This window comes from Podarcis cretensis (genome assembly GCF_951804945.1).
Source record: "Podarcis cretensis genome assembly, chromosome: 6".
Lineage (NCBI taxonomy): Eukaryota > Metazoa > Chordata > Lepidosauria > Squamata > Lacertidae > Podarcis > Podarcis cretensis.
This window is the reverse complement of record NC_137175.1, coordinates 77,823,754-77,840,442: the sequence shown is the minus strand read 5'-3', so window position 1 is coordinate 77,840,442 and position 16,689 is coordinate 77,823,754. Positions and strand designations below refer to the sequence as shown.

Genomic DNA, 16,689 nt, shown 5'->3' with positions numbered 1-16,689 from the left:
CTGTCTAATTGATATACAGTAATAAAAAGTCTGACATTTATAGGAATAGGAAGCGTGGGCCACTGTTTCTACTGTTCTTATCTGAACCGCCAGCATCATTCCCCAAATACAAGAGGATGGGGAAATAAAGGGTAAGAGATGCATTTAGGGGGGAAAGTAGGCAAAAGAACTCTGGCTTTATAGATAGACTTTGCTAATGTATTAATAGGTGAGAAAAATCTGCTAATACTGTGGTATCCTTCAGTGAATCAAGACAACACGGGCTGGAGAGAAGACAACAGTTTTTCAGTGCCAGAGGCACTTTGATAACCCTGCTCATTGTGTGTACACAGTCCAATGCTGCCTCTTATAAAGAGGATTTGGGTTGTTTAAAATAGTAACAACTTTGATCAGAGGTAACAGTGGGATGAAAGACATGGCCCACAGCACACCATGGAAAGGGAAACCTCTCCCAATACCACTCTCAATTCTTGTAAGGCGTGTCAATAATGTTCAAACCAAGCAGCTTCTGGGTTCAAAACACCTTTGCATACATGAAGAAATTCTGCCCTGCTCCACAAATTCCACACCAGCTCTTAGGCATAGAAGGAAACTAAATTAGGTGCAGATGTGGGGGTGTGAACGGCATGCCTTTGGGACTCATTATGCTGTGGGAAAAAAGCTGGAAAAATTCCTCCTACGCTGACTGGAAATGACACAATACCGTATGCCTTGAAGCAAAGGCATGAAGATAGCACTTTCCCCTAGGTTTCTTTCCTTGTTTTATTTTGCTATTACTGTACATACATACCGTGTGGTGTGAGACTAAATATGATCTATTATCCCTTCCTTTCTCTGATCAATGAGGGAATGTAGTATCAACAAGAAGATAGGAAATGCTTTCATTGAATCTGGCTGTCCAACATTTGGCTGTTGGCTTCTGTCTGTCTTGAAAGACAATGGAGTGCTCCTCGGGGGGTGAAGTTGAACTGCTGTGTTCCCAGCACCATAGTGACTACCCTGGGGCACAAGCCTGTGCAGCAGCGGTGTGTGGTGAATTCTTTTGTAGGGAAACAGTTAGGGCCAGAGGCGCCAGCTTGGGAGGGGCCCAGCGTCCCACGTGTGAGCATTGTGCCTCCCTCCCTAATCTGGGCAGAAGCATCCCGGGCTTTGGGAAGGAGGCACAAGACTTTCGATAGGGTGCTGGAGCCTTGCTACTTTCTTCCCAAAGTTGGGTTGGCTTTGGGAATGTGGCGGAAGGGCTCTTGGATCCCTTTGGAGCATCGCGCCTCTTTCCTTAAGCTGGGCAGAAGCTTCCCAGGCTTTGGGAAGGAGGCATGAGTCTTTAATACTCTAATTTACTGGAAACATTTAGGAGACTAGTCCGGTCCTCCTAGCCCACTGACTGCACACCACTGCTATGCAGTGTGTATGGTAGTCCTGGGCTGCCCAGATGACAAGACCCTCCCCCTTCGGCCTCACTGAAGTGGTCCCAAAGCAGAGCAATACGTTTGGCACCAGCTTGACTGCAGGAGTTGCCAGGAGGAGGCATACAAGGTACCATCCAACCATCTTAGGGACTCTACTCCAGATTTGTGTAGGGTTTACTCCTTAGCCCTTTCTTCTCTCAAATATATCCCACAAGGCAACAGAGGTTTAGGATCAGAGTTTTCCTTCTCTTCTGCAGGTTGATGAGTCCCATCTGCCCCTCACTTCCCTCTACAGCACTTGCACTAACCACTTTCTTGACGGTTGGACCCACTATTGGTCTCATTTGCTCAATCCACCAGAGCCTGTCTTTGTCTGCAGGGCAAATTCATGGCTCACCAAAGATTTGAGACCCAGTTGAAGCCATTTCCCAAGTTATGGTCGCTGTCTCATGCTGACAGCTTCTAAGATCCACAGGTGAGAGGTGATTGCAGCGCGGGGACCAAAGGTGGACAAACTACCCCAGAAGGAGCACAACGTGTCCCACATCAGAGGTACTACCGCTCGCCTAACAACCCCATACACCCAACATTTAAACTTCACAATACATTATGAAGCACTAACACAGTGCTTCCCAAACTTGCTACTCCATGGATCACCTGAAAAATGCTAAGGGTCTTGGTGGATTTTTTCTGCCCATTGTAGCAATTTTAATGCACTGTTCTAGATGCTGTATGGTTTTTAACTGTATTTTTACAAGCATACTGTGGACCACCTGAATGATACTCGTGGACCACTGTTGGTCCAACGACCACAGTCGCTCTTATCTTGTCTTCCTTATTTCGACCCTTGCTGGATGTCAGCCTTCTGCAATGTAACCTGTTTCTATCCCTTCCATGTTGCCTTGGTGCAATGCAACAGTCATTTCCAGATGGGCATGTTGGAATAGGGGAGAGAAGGGAACCCAAATTGTTTAGCATGGTTAAAATGGATTATTTATTTACACCAATCTCTCAGTGCACACCAGGTCAGCGTGTAAAAAACAACAACCCATTGAGCTGGTTGGTGATAGGAAAAAAATTATGTGATGTAAAACATGGGTTTGCATAGTGCTCATCCTCCTTTCCTAAAGGATGCCCTACAAAGGGAAGATATGGAAGACTTCTGAAAATTGTGTGCATGAAGGTCATTTTCTCCATGTGCATAAGAATTAAGAATGAAGAGGTGTCTCCTGCAGCAAAATACTTGCCTGTCATAATTATCTTATGGAGCTTGACTCACCCTCGCCTCAACTTCCAAAATGAAGCTGGCAGCTAAAACTTTGTGCCTTCCCTGATGCTCATGGCATGCCCCTCCTCTTGAATTTTCTATATTTTCTTATTGTACTTCATGGATGATTCTAATATTCTTTACTCCACTTCTATTTGCCTGGCTTTTAAACCCTTTCCACTCACTAAAAATTATTCTCCCACGAGTGTTATTACTCAAAGACCAAGAGATACAGCAACTAAGATGTAACTCTTACAAAGCACTACCAACATCTTGAACCGGCTCCAGGGATTAATCAGAAGACAAAATTAATACGCTCCCTGTGGGAAACCTGTCAGAAGGCTTGTTCACATGAAAGAGACACAGGACCTCAGGCTAACTGCAGAATGCTATGTCAGTTTAGCAGAAATGCAAGTTTCATACAGGTCTCCTAGACACACTGGGATGGAGCAATACTGCACAGGCCAGGTTAAACATGCATAGGTAAACAGGAATGGCAATTATCAGAAAGGGGAAGTAAATTTAAGATCATTAACATTCATTTGTTGCAGGCCCAAGATGTGGGCCGTCCTATTATGCTAAAAGATTGGGAAAACTTATGGAATGTAAATTTGAAATTTACAGCCAGCTATAATATAAGAGAGGACGTGGGTGGTGCTGTGGGTTTAACCACAGAGCCTAGGACTTGCCGATCAGAAGGTTGGTGGTTCGAATCCCCGTGACGGGGTGAGCTCCCGTTGCTCGGTCCCTGCTCCTGCCAACCTAGCAGTTCGAAAGCACGTCAAAGTGCAAGTAGATAACTAGGTACCACTCTGGTGGGAAGGTAAACGGCGTTTCCGTGCGCTGCTCTGGTTCGCCAGAAGCAGCTTAGTCATGCTGGCCACATGACCCAAAAGCTGTATGCCGGCTCCCTCGGCCAATAAAGCGAGATGAGTGCCCCAACCCCAGAGTCGGTCACGACTGGACCTAATGGTCAGGGGTCCCTTTACCTTTACCTTTATAATATAAGAGAGACCACGATGAAAACGGCTCATAGGTCACTCCTTCCAGATTATCAAGAATGTATAAAAATTTGTCGGATGCTTGTTGGAGATGTGGAGAAAATAACAGTGACATGATCCACATGTGGTGGACGTGTGAAAAGATTAAGATTTGAGGGGGAATATACGATGAATTAAAAAAGATGATGGGAATAACCTTTACTAAAAAAACGGAGGCATTTCTATTAAGTATTTTAGATAAAGAGATCCCAAAAAAACTAAGAGAGGTATTCTTGTATGCAACCACAGCGGCTCGTATACTTGTGGCCAAGGGATGGAAAGATCACAAGGCTCCAAAAATAACAGATTGGCAAATCAAATTACAGGAATTGGTGGAGATGGCTCAATTGACTAGCAAACTCAGAGGAAACTCAAAGCAAAAATTTGCAGAAAAATGGGATGGTTATAGAAGATATGTTCAAAAATACAATAATAGTTTTGACTCCGTGCCAGCATTCGAGTGATAAAGGAACTAAAAGGAGGTGGACAACAATTAAGGATTTATTATGTTTTCAGAATATATGGGTAAATTTATATAGAAATGTTTATTGTTCTGTGTACATTCGATTGTAAGATAAAATATATGCTAAGGGACTTGACAGGAAGTCAAAGTTGAAAAAAGATTTTGGAAGCTAAAAGGGGGGGAAATTTACTTTCATTATTATCATTTTGTGTTTGGGTGTGTAGGTGTCTGCATATATGTGTGTTTTTGTATGGAATGTTTGGGAGGAAATAAAACGGTAAATAACAAATAACAAACTAAATATTGATGTATGTAATTTTTATTTCTTAATTATATTTAGTGGTAGTATGGTTGTATTGTTTTTTGTAACATAAATTCATTCAATAATTTTTTTAAAAAAACACAACAACATTCATTTGTTACCATGTCCCCCAATACGGTATCAGCATCGTTTCAACTTAGATGTTATAAAACTGTACTACAAGTCCCCACATGATGTGCTGCACATTTTCTGTCCCAAGCTCTGCCCACACAAAAGCATTTTTATTTTTTTTTGCAATAGCAGACTGCCTACAGATGGCTTGACCTTAATTTGCTGGGAGTGTCTCCTTCCTCAGCAGGTTATGGCTCACTCTAGCATTACTGGGTTCCAAATGAGCATTACCTCCCCTTTCTGGAGGCTTCATGTGGAAATCCTGGGATCCCAAGCATGGCACAAAGACTTTCTCGTGATACCCACCAAGACCTCCTATTCCACACAATTTTTATTTGTAAATGTGGTTTTTTAAAGCTCATATATTTTGGGAATTTGCTTGAATTTTTCCATTGCTTTGTTGTTCAGGGGGTGTTCAGTTTTTCTTCTGCTAAATGGGTATTTTGTGGTGCCCATGACAGATTTCAAAATGCACCCACAGGCCCACAGGGGTTAGGGACCCTTGCAGGAAGTCAACACTTCTCTAGTAGTTATGATAATCCTGGTTCTCACTTTCCTTGATTGCCTCCCCGCCACCTTTTCTGCTTCAGTCTCCTTTACTCAGAGCCCTGCATGTCTTTTATTTATTTATCACATAAATATAGAAAAAACACAGTATATAATAACAATATCCTGCCTCCTCTGGCACATTGCCTTTGGTTATGTTTACAGCCCTCTACCAGTTTCAGGGCAAATCCTGTGCAAAGCTCTAAATGATGTGAGAAGCCTCCATGAGTAGAGAACTTGCCCTTCTTCAGAACTACATCCTCAATATTACAAGATGAAGGGCAATGCCCCAGAGGAAGCAAAGCTTGGCAGCATGCACTCACACTCATGTGCACATTTCTTTACACACAGGTAAATGGAACGCCCAACCTCGGCTATAATCTGATAGCATGTGTATGATTAAATCATAGACAGTATTGCAAAAGCACAGCTGCATTCAGATGCAATGGCAAATCATGCTTCCTTATCACTTGCAAGGGAATGTGATTAAGAAGCTTCCCTTCCTAGTTAGGAAGGTCTCAAGCCATAGTTTCGTCTTATTTTTCTAAAAAAAAACACAGGGTGAGGAAATGTGAAGTTGTTGTGTGTGGCCCTCAAAAGTAGGAGTCTGTAACTCCATTTTTGTTGCCACCAAGGACATTTCCCATAACTTTACTCAACTTGCAGTAGCTAGAATAGTGAATGCGGCGATGCCTGTTTTCTAAAATGGTGACATTGCAAAAATGGTGCTTAAATCTTCCCTTGGGGCTTGGATACACTCTAAACAATAGACACAAATCTATAGTTCAGTTAACACTCTGAAGTTTCTGTAATAAAAAGAATATTTAAGCGGCAAGTCAAAACACGAAAGATGGACAACTCCTAACAATTATGTCTATGGAAGAAAGCTTTGAGCAACCTAAGTATGAAGAAAATAAGCTATAAACAGAAATGTTTGATTCATACAGGAAATGTTAATCAACTTTCACACTACCAAGTCTTGGATTCTTGGGTGTACAATACTTAATTAATTACTTTTCCATCTTTCACTGACTAAAATAAAGGCAGATCTCTGGTTTTATTGATGAAGAGGTTGTGATCGAAAACTAATGATAGGTAAAGATAAAACACCCCTGACAATTAAGTCCAGTCGCAGACGACTCTGGGGTTGCGGTGCTCATCTCGCTTTACAGGCCAAGGGAGCCCGTGTTTGTCCGCTTCCACAGACAGTTTTTCCAGGTCATGTGGCCAGAATGATGAAGAGGCTTCTGGCGAAACCAGAGCAGCACATGGATATGCAGTTTACCTTCCTGCTGGAGCAGTCCCTATTTATCTACTTGCACTTTGACGTGCTTCCAAACTGCTAGGTTGGCAGGAGCTGGGAGTAAATAGTTAATTCCTTTTATTGGCATTGCTGGCACTGAATACATTTGCTTCTCTTCCAGCACTGCATCCATGTTATCATCCTGAAGAGCTGTTTTAGGTAGTTGAAAAACTCAGCCATCTTTTTTGCTCATGAACTCATGACCTTTAAAGCCCTAAACAGCCTCGGTTCAGTCTACCTGAAGGAGCGTCTCCACCCCCATTGTTCTGCCCGGACATGGAGGTCCAGTGCTGAGGGCCTTCTGGCGGTTCCCCTGCTGCGAGAAGCCAAGTTACAGGGAACCAGGCAGAGGGCCTTCTCGGTAGTGGTACCCGCCCTGTGGAATGCCCTCCCACCAGATGTCAAAGAGAAAAACAACTACCAGACTTTTAGAAGACATCTGTTTAGGGAAGCTAGCAGGCATTAGGCCCCTGAATCAGATTTCATTGAGTCCACTTTCCCCTTGACCCAAGGAACTGAGTGCCTCCAGGCCTACCTCCAACAGCATAGGGAGAGCACCAGGCAGGATGCCTGGAAGAAGAAGAAGAAGAAGAAGAAGAAGAAGAAGAAGAAGAAGAAGAGTTTGGATTTGATATCTCACTTTATCACTACCCTAAGGAGTCTAACGGGTAACAATCTCCTTTCCCTTCCTCCCCTACAACAAACACTCTGTGAGGTGAGTGAGGCTGAGAGACTTCAGAGAAGTGTGACTGGTCCAAGGTCACCCAGCAGCTGCATGTGGAGGAGCGGGCCCCAAACCCAGTTCACCAGATTACGAGTCTACCGCTCTTAACCACTATACCACACGGGCAGAAGGCCCTGTCTGCAGCTAGAGGGCTGGCCCTTTAAGGACTACAGTTCTAAAAAAGGAGGCATTATTTTATTGCATTTGTTAGTTCCTTTTCTTACAAGACAACTCAAAGTGACTTGCATTAAAGCCAACAACAAAAACCAAATAGCACAACAATCCAAGAGAGGCTGGGAGATGTGACTAGTCATAACAGCTTGCTACTGTCTCACTTTAACAGTTACAACCGTCCTAGCATCCTGCCAGCTCCCTCAGTTAGTGTGAAGAAGGGAAAAAGAGCTTCCCACACTCTTAACTGAGACTAACTGAGCAACAGCCTCTCCCAAGCCATGTTTAAGAGCAGCAGAAGTGGCTGGGGAGTTCAGATTTTTAAAAAAATTAAAATTATTTTGTAAGTTATCTTGTTACTCAGTATGGTATTTTAACATGATTTTTAAATGTATTGTGATATTTTACGTATTGTGACTTTGCTGTTATTTTTATTGCTCATAGTTTAGTAATGGTTCACTGAAACTGTTGGGAGTGATTTTCTGTTTAATTATTATTCGCTGATATTCTTAGAGTTAATATTATTGTGTGCTATTATATTCTAATGGATTATTGCATATTACCTTTGTTGTTGTTTAGTCGTTTAGTCGTATCCGACTATTCATGACCCCATGGACCAGAGCACGCCAGGCACTTCTGTCCTCCACTGCCTCCCGCAGTTTGATCAAACTCATGCTGGTAGCTTCAAGAACACCATCCAACCATCTCATCCTCTGTCGTCCCCTTCTCCTTGTGCCCTCCATCTTTCCCAACATCAGGGTCTTTCCCAGGGAGTCTTCTCTTCTCATGAGGTGGCCAAAGTCTTGGAGCCTCACCTTCACGATCTGTCCTTCCAGTGAGCACTCAGGGCTGATTTCCTTAAGAATGGATATGTTTGATCTTCTTGTAGTCCATGGGACTCTGAAGAGTCTCCTCCAGCACCATAATTCAAAAGCATCAATTCTTCGGCGACCAGCCTTCTTTATGGTCCAGCTCTCACTTCCATACATCACTACTGGGAAAACCATAGCTTTTACTATACGGACCTTTGTTGGCAAGGTAATGTCTCTACTTTTTAAGATGCTGTCTAGGAGGTAATGTCTCTACTTTTTAAGATGCTGTCTAGGAGGTAATGTCTCTACTTTTTAAGATGCTGTCTAGGTTTGTCATTGCTTTTCTCCCAAGAAGCAGGCGTCTTTTAATTTTGTGACTGCTGTCACCATCTACAGTGATCATGGAGCCCAAGAAAGTAAAATCTCTTACTGCCTCAATTTCTTCCCCTTCTATTTTAATGTCACATTTTCAATTTTGACCTATTTGTATTGTTATGTGTGATAGGGACGCAGGTGGCGCTGTGGGTAAAACCTCAGTGCCTAGGGCTTGCCGATCGCATGGTTGGCGGTTCGAATCCCCACGGCAGAGTGAGCTCCCGTCTTTCGGTCCCAGCTCCTGCCCACCTAGCAGTTCGAAAGCACTCTTGAGTGCAAGTAGATAAATAGGTACCGCTTTATAGCGGGAAGGTAAACGGTGTTTCCGTGTGCTGCGCTGGTGCTGGCTCACCAGAGCAGCTTCGTCACGCTGGCCACGTGACCCGGAAGTGTCTCCGGACAGCGCTGGCCCCCGGCCTCTTAAGTGAGATGGGCGCACAACCCTAGAGTCGGACACGACTGGCCCGTACGGGCAGGGGTACCTTTACCTTTACCTTTAAGATGTGTGATCTTTGTTGTATATTTTTTCAGCTTCTCAACTGCCTTGTTTATAGCAATATAGAAAGGTGGGGTACAAATTAAAAGTGAAATAAAATGAAATGAGTGGGGGCTTAAGCAACTACAGTTACCCTTCAAAATCTTGGGAGCCTTGGAACTGCCTTTCCTGCTAAACAAGAAAGACTAACTAGCCCAGTTATTCATTTTGCAAGACTGCAAACATGAAGAAAGAAGAGAAACATGTAGAACAAGTTGAATCTCTTATTTAACCTTAAATGAGCCTATTTTGTTGTGCAACTGTAAGCTGTAGGTATAATGTGTCTGGGGTGGGAGGGGGGTTAACAGGATACATATACAGCTTTCCAAATGGGAGATAACAACTACAGTACTGTACAGTATTTGTCTTCATAGGGATGCCACAGGAAGGTGCAAGTGTAAAGACACATGGTAAAGATGTATGTGCCCGCGCAATATAAAAGGCATCCATACACACAAACCCACCTGTCACACAACAATGGGCATTTTCCTCGCCCATAACGGCGGGCGCCCGCACTGAAGTTCCAACCTCGCACCATAGTATACCTGAAGGAGCGTCTCCACCTCCATCGTTCTGCCCGGATGCTGAGGTCCAGTGCCGAGGGCCTTCTGGCGGTTCCCTCATTGCGAGAAGCAAAGCTACAGGGAACCAGGCAGAGGGCCTTCTCGGTCGTGGCACCTGCCCTGTGGAACGCCCTCCCATCAGATGTCAAAGCAATAAATAACTACCTGACATTCAGAAGACATCTTAAGGCAGCCCTGTTCAGGGAAGTTTTTAATCTGTGATATTTTAGTGTATTTTTGGTTTTTATGGAAGCCGCCCAGAGTGGCTGGGGAGACCCAGCCAGATGGGCGGGGTACAAATAATAAATTATTATTATTATTATTATTATTATTATTATTATTAACCCTGGGAAGGTGGAAACTTGCAAGTCTTCCAGCTGTTGCGACTACAACTCCCGTCATGCCCCACCACTGGCCATTCTCGCTGGGTCTGCCGGGAGTTGTAGTAAAAAAAACACACACACAAAATAATGGGGTTATCCGCCGTTGCGTTGAGAGAATCTGCTTCACTAAAAAAAGGAACCCACTTCACTAAAATAATGGGGGGGGGGTTAAAAAACTAACACTCTTCGTACAACACACGACGCGTCTATAACGGCCTGAGTAGCGGCGACCGAGCTTGACTAGCCAGGCCCCAGCGCAAGCGCTCTTATTCCCTCAGAGGCCGCTTGCCGTCTTTGCGCTTAACCAGGCCGGGCGCCTCTTGCTCGCCTCCAACCAACCAAGGTGGTGTGAGGAGGAGTCCGGCCCGAGGCGGGCCTGGAGAGGAGTGAGAGCGAGGGCAGGGCCTCAGCCGCTGCGGCCTTACCCCTCAGCTGACAGGCGCCGCCTCTTTCTTTCCCCCCGGCATCCTCCGCGCTGCGGCGAGCCTCTTCCCCGGTCAGCCGCTGCCGCTGCTGCTGCTTCTCGGGCTGCGCTCGCCGTCGCCTCCGCCGCCGCCATGGCCGCCTACAGCAAGTTCCTCACCGCGCGCTACTCCACCATGGCCGGCGCCACCGCCGCTGCCTGCGCGGTGCTCTGCCTGCTCAGCAAGCGGAGGAAGGCGGCCGCCCTGCACGGGTCAGTCGGGGGCGAGTCACGGGGGGCCGGGGGCTTTGGGTGTGGGGTGTGTGTAGGGGGCAGCCGAGAGAGTACGTTCCCGGCTGTCTCCTCCGCCGACAGGATAAAAGGAAGGGTTGGGGTGAATAAAGTGGCCCCCGGTAGTCGAGGGGGTGATTTAAGACCTTAAATCTTAAAGGGGGTGGGAAACAAAGGGAGACTCCAGAGGGAGCCTTGCCGGGACTCCGTAGGCGTGGCATTTTTAGTGAACATTCAGAAACTATTCCATATTGACCGAGTCAAAGCCGCACTGTGCCTTGATCCCTGTTGCTTTGCCCAGGGGCTCCGAAGTCTTTCTATGCCCTCTTTGTTACCTTGACATCCTTTTACCTGGAGGGTTTCAACCCGGGAAAGCATGTGGCTCTTCCTTTCTCGGGGATGGTTAGAAGTGGCACACCTGCCGCACATTGCACATGTTGCACAGGTATCGAGGGTCCCTTGGCACACCTGTTGCAGCAGGTAGATCTCCAAAATAGGTGCTGTGCAACAGCCCCCCCCCCCCAGCTTGAGTTATCTTAATGATGCTGTGTCTCTTATCTGGGATAGGTACCAGATGTTGTTGGCCTCCTGACACCCATCAGGGCGGCGCAGACAAGGGTCGTGGGTGCTGGAAGTTGTAGCCCATGATATCTAGTGGCACACCAGACCCTTGGCTGCGTTCAAACACCTGAGAGATTAGCTTATAGGAGAACGTAATATTAATAATTGGTGTTTACATAGCATTTTAGAGTGCCAGAATATCTTCACATGCACTGCTTTGGTTACTGTGACAGCAACTAGCAAGCTGGGTCAATCTGGGGGCTGAAGCTTTGAATTCCTTGCCATTGCACTGCACAAAATGTGACAGTAAGATAGTACTAATTGCTGAACTTCTGCCTGTCACACAGTATTTAAAGAAGTCCTACTTAAAGAGATGGAAACACTAAGGTTCAGCTGAGAAGGGAATTAAACTTTGCAGTGCTGTTAGTGTTTAGACAGACACCCCATTTCTCCCCCCGGATGCTACTGAAGTTTGCTCCAAAGGCTCCCTTTTATTCAGAAAACAAAGACAACTATACTTTTCTTTGGATACAGGAAGCACTGTCACCTGGGTTCTTTAAAGAGGCATGTGCATTTCCTTATGGGCACTTGTTAGTTAGCCTTCATAAAGCACAGGTAGCTCTGGATTTTCCCCTGTAATTTCATTTATCTAAATTGCCCAGGGCAAGATTTCCCAAAGAGAAAGTTGCAGAAGCACAAGGAGTGTGTGTGCAGAATGTAAAGACAGTGTGTAAGCATGCATGAGTTCAAAGGGGGGACGGGGACCTGTGATTCTGGATTTTAATTCCCTTATGAATATTCTGAAGAATGACTTGGCAGATGTATTCAGTTTAGGAGATATCCTAAATGCTTGAAAAAAAATGCAGCTTGGGAGAAACAAAGACTAATATTTATATATGGTATGCAGGCTGGCAGCTGTCATAGGGATAATAAGATAATAGTTTGGGCAGTGATATTTATAAAATACTTTTCATTTGGTTTCAAAGTTGCACGTGTGTATAATCAGAGTGATAGATCACTCACTCGTATCTAGATCATGTTTGTGTCACTCCTTTCTTTCTTTCTTATTGTCACTTGTTATCCAACGATCTCCAAGTAACTTACAACATTGTTAAAGACACAAATCAATATATTATACCACAAAACAAAACAGAAGACAGCCCCTATAGGCACAGAAAGTTTTGACAACAAAATAATAACAAACGTTATTGTAGACTGTCAAAGCCTGGGAGAAAGGTTGGATGCAATTGATGCAAAAGTTTCGTAACTATTGGGCAATGATCAGTTTTATTATAGCTCAAACTGCTTTTATGTCGTCATACATTTTATATTCTGCACAATACTATGTTGCCTTGAGGTACAGTCCATAAGGCAATGTTTGAAGAGAAGTATTATACAGTATATTGATATGCTATGAACAATATTTTATCCAATGTTAAAATACAATAGTAGCCATCTTTTGAAAGTGAAACACTTAAGACCTTAAGCATTCCCCATCCCTGCCCCCTGGTGCATCACCGTGATATGCAAAAAAACTGATGTCCATGTGTCTAGGACATCATATCTAGGAACAAATTTCCTGTAGACAGTGGTCCTAAGAAGGGGATAGCATTGAATAAAATAACCTTATTTCTACACCAGAGCCAGTTTGCCAAGCTGATTTAAGTGCCAAACTGAAATAACATGCAATCAGATGTTGTAATACAAAGTCCAAAGTAGGTTGCCATATACTTGTTTGCATCCTCTCTTCGGTAACAGACTCTTCTGCTTTTAGAAGCTAACAAACTATTATTACTATTATTATTAAATAACATTTAATTGGGTTTCATAAACAAGGAACATAGGAACAAAAATAATAAATGTAGGAAGAATAAATAGACCAAATATTCTCATGCCATTTGTATATCACAAAAATAGCATAATAAATTTGCAGTAATATCTGCAACATATGGTTCATTATTAGTGGTCAGTGTATAAGTTCTTGGTTTGTGAATTGGTTTAAACAAAAACAAAGGAGGGAAAAGTGGAGGTTGGAATTCCCTCAATTAGTTCGGTTTCTAATTGGACCCATTGTTTTGAGGTATCATCTAAAATAAAGTGGATGGCATGTCTTACTTGGTTAGCAATAAAATATAGTTTCAGGTTTGGGATACCACAGCCTCCTTCCACTGTGGGGAGGTACAGGAGTTTGGCATTTATTTTGAGTCCTTTGCCGGAAAAAAAAATGAATTTAATTTTTTTCTGCCACCTTCATATCTGGTTGAGTGGGATCCAAAGTGGGAGTCATTGGAATAGAAATCACAGTTTTGGTAGGATCATCGTTTTTACCATTGCTAAACTGTTTCTGAGGGTAAAATGGGTGTTGCTCTATTTTTTTCAAATTTTGAAGAATTGTCTGCCATGCGGGGGGTTGTTTTGTTAATACAGTCTACTAAGGTTTCTTGTTGCAATTTTTCCTAAATAGCTAAGCGTTGTGTGACAGAGTCTAATGCAGGGGTCAGCAACCTCTTTCAGCTGTGGGCCGGTCCACCATCCCTCAGATCATGTGGTGGGCCTATATTTTGGAGAAGGAATTGAACAAATTCCTATGCCCCACAAATAACCCAGAGATGCATTTTAAATAAAAGCACACATTCTACTCATGTAAAAACACCAGGCAGGCCCCCAAAATAACCCAGAGATGCATTTTAAATAAAAGGACACATTCTACTTGTGTAAAAACACGCTGATTCCCGGACTGTCCGTGGGCCTGATTGAGAAGGCGATTTGGCCGCATCCGGCCCACGGGCCTTAGGTTGCCTACCCCTGGTCTAATGCCTGTGTGTTCTGTGAATGCTTTTTGCATCTTAGGTGGTACATTGAAGCATAAAACTTCCGATTTTGAGAAGTTAACCTGCAGGCCTGTTAGTGTTGCAAAGTTGTTAAGATCTTGAAGTATGGCTGCTCCCGTGTTCAAGAGGTCAGGTGGGTCATAGTAATTAAATCATCAGCAAACAGCCCGATCATGCAGTTTATTTTTCAGTTTGGACTCTCTTAGTGTCTGGTGGTATTCAGAGGCATATAGCTAATGGTTCTAAAGCTAGGATGAACAAAAAGGTAGAGGGTAAACAGCCTTTCTTTGTTACCTGTCAAATCCTTACCAGGGATGAATTTATATTGCGTATACTATTGACATATACTATTGGTGTACTGTGTGTTTTGTGTCTATGGACTGCAGTAAAGCTGTGTGTGTCTTTATTCTTACTGTGGCAGAAGATGCAGTGTATTTGTTTCAAAATGTGTATAAATTTCGGGTCAATTGCAATTTAGATAGAACTGCCAGCAAGTAGTCCCATTCTAGGCAGTCAAAGGCCTTGAGAATGTCCAAAGCCATGACTACCAGTGGGGAAGTTGTCCATACCACATTTGATTATGTTTAAAAGTTTTCTGATTGGTTCATTGATGTTTCAATGGGGGACAAAACCAGCTTGGTCTGGGGCTATTTGTGCAAAAATATATCAATCCTGTTGACTAGCACTGATGTAAAGATTTTGTAATTCTGGTTAATCAGAGATTGGCCAAAAAGATTCTACCTTCTGCTGGTTTTCAAATGGTTTTAGGATAGTTGCAATCTTGGAGTGGTACCATGTTTTGGGGAGGGGTTCCCTTCTCATTAGGTTGTTAAATAGGCAGCCCATAATGTAATAATGTTTGTTTTAATTGTTTATAAAACTTGGAAGTGAAGCCATCAGGTCCTGAGCCTTTATGTGGTTTTAATTTTTTTAATAAGAGTCAATTTCTTCAAGGGAGATGGGACTAACTAAAAGGTTTTCTTATCATGAGTTAGTGAAGATAATGGGTAAGTTTTCTAAGAAATTATGGATATCAATTTTTATTTGGGGATTGTGTGGTATATAATTTAGAATTAAAGGAGGCAGCCCAAGTCGAGTGTGTTTGTGTGTGTGTCCATCATAAAAAAATAAGAATCGGTAGTCAAAATCTGTGCCAACTACTTGGTGGATATCACCGATCCCATCCTTCGGAGAGCTTTCACTATGGCACGGTTTCAAACATTGCCAACTGCCTACCTGACCGGTAGATACACAAAAACCCCAGTAGAACATCGTTTATGTCCTTGCCTTATGAAAATTAAAGAGGATCTTACACATTACTTCCTCTATTGCCCCATTTACTCGGGCTTTAGAGACGCATTGCTGCAAATTATACCCAACTCTATAACCAGTCCTGAAGATAGAGTAAAATTTTTGTTAGTTGATGCAAACCCGCGCATTACCCATGTGGTAGCGGTCTTTGTGATGAAGGCCATGAAAGCCAGGGAAAGATTTATAGACGACAATGTAAAGACCCCTTCATCGTCTGTTTAACTCGCTGCTTGTTTTCCCTCCTTTTCTATCTTGTGGGAAGAAGGTTTTGTTGGCATAGTATGTAATGAATTTTAATATTTTTAACTATTGTAGTGTTGATTTTTGTGCACAGGCATGGTCCTCACAATAAACGGATTTGATTTGATTTGGTATATTGTGAGCCATAAATAGTGAAAACGAACTGCTGAGTGTCAGTTCTTATATAGAAAATGGCTATTTCCAGTCAAAATAATAATGGACCCAAGTTGTCAAATCTAAGGCTAGGTATCCCTCCCATAGCCTTTAGTACCCCTACCACACTACCTACAAATTATTGATCTGGATTCAGGGTTAGAAAGCAAGCACCTTTTCTGCCGCAGAAGGGCTATCATACAATGGCTGCCCATAACACTAAACTTTTGTTTACCTGACACAAAGGTTTAAAGAGACATGTGGGATCTTCTCTCCCTTGAAGAAGATAAGAAACAGCTTGAGAGGAAAGGATGTGTGTTGTTTGTTGTCCTTCTGGCTGGAGGAAAGAGGCACTTGTTACTGGTGAAAAGATTTGTAGGTGCCTACATTAGGACACCTGTTCTAATTTATTCATTTGTTTACAATGTTTCATCCCAATTTGATGATGACTTTGATTAGAATGTTGTGCAATTTATTGTTAAGGGCTTTATAGTCTGTATTACCAACTTTCCTGACAAGAGTTTGATCATGATTACCAAGTTCCGTTGGTGTTAAAATGGTGATGCAAACTCAAGCAAGCATATTGACCTTTCCCCTACTGAAAAGAATTTTGCTTGGTTATTACAGTGTAGGAAGTTTGATATTGGTGAACATGAGTCATTCAATAAACTTTACTCTTTGCCCCAATGGCGTTGGGGGAACAAGGTGAAAGTTGAGGACAGACAACCTGAGCAATACTGTTGTGACCAGCCTGTAAATAGTAGCATTGCATTGTATATGTCCTTGAATGTTTGCAGGTTGCATGTTTCTGAAGCCATTGGGTCTTTCATTTCACTAGAAAAGGGGTGGGGAGCCTCAGGGCTGTGTGTCTGGCC

General features: G+C 43.3%; 2 protein-coding genes across 3 annotated transcripts in view; one reads left to right on the top strand and one right to left on the bottom strand.

Annotated features, from left to right (window-relative positions):
- ARHGAP29 (Rho GTPase activating protein 29) overlaps window positions 1-10,557 on the bottom strand; it is a 108,471-nt gene extending 97,914 nt beyond the window's left edge. Inside the window, exon 1 of the mRNA XM_079981095.1 lies at window positions 10,450-10,557. The gene's annotated coding sequence lies outside the window, so the exon portion shown is untranslated. The remainder of the gene's footprint in view (window positions 1-10,449) is intronic.
- Window positions 10,558-10,566: 9 nt separating this feature from the next.
- The window catches only part of ABCD3 (ATP binding cassette subfamily D member 3), a 44,513-nt gene continuing 38,390 nt past the window's right edge, over window positions 10,567-16,689 (top strand). For both annotated transcript variants that reach the window (XM_079981382.1, XM_079981383.1), the window contains exon 1: window positions 10,567-10,700. In XM_079981382.1, coding sequence (XP_079837508.1) covers window positions 10,582-10,700 — 119 coding nt within the window. In that variant the 5' untranslated portion in view covers window positions 10,567-10,581. The remainder of the gene's footprint in view (window positions 10,701-16,689) is intronic.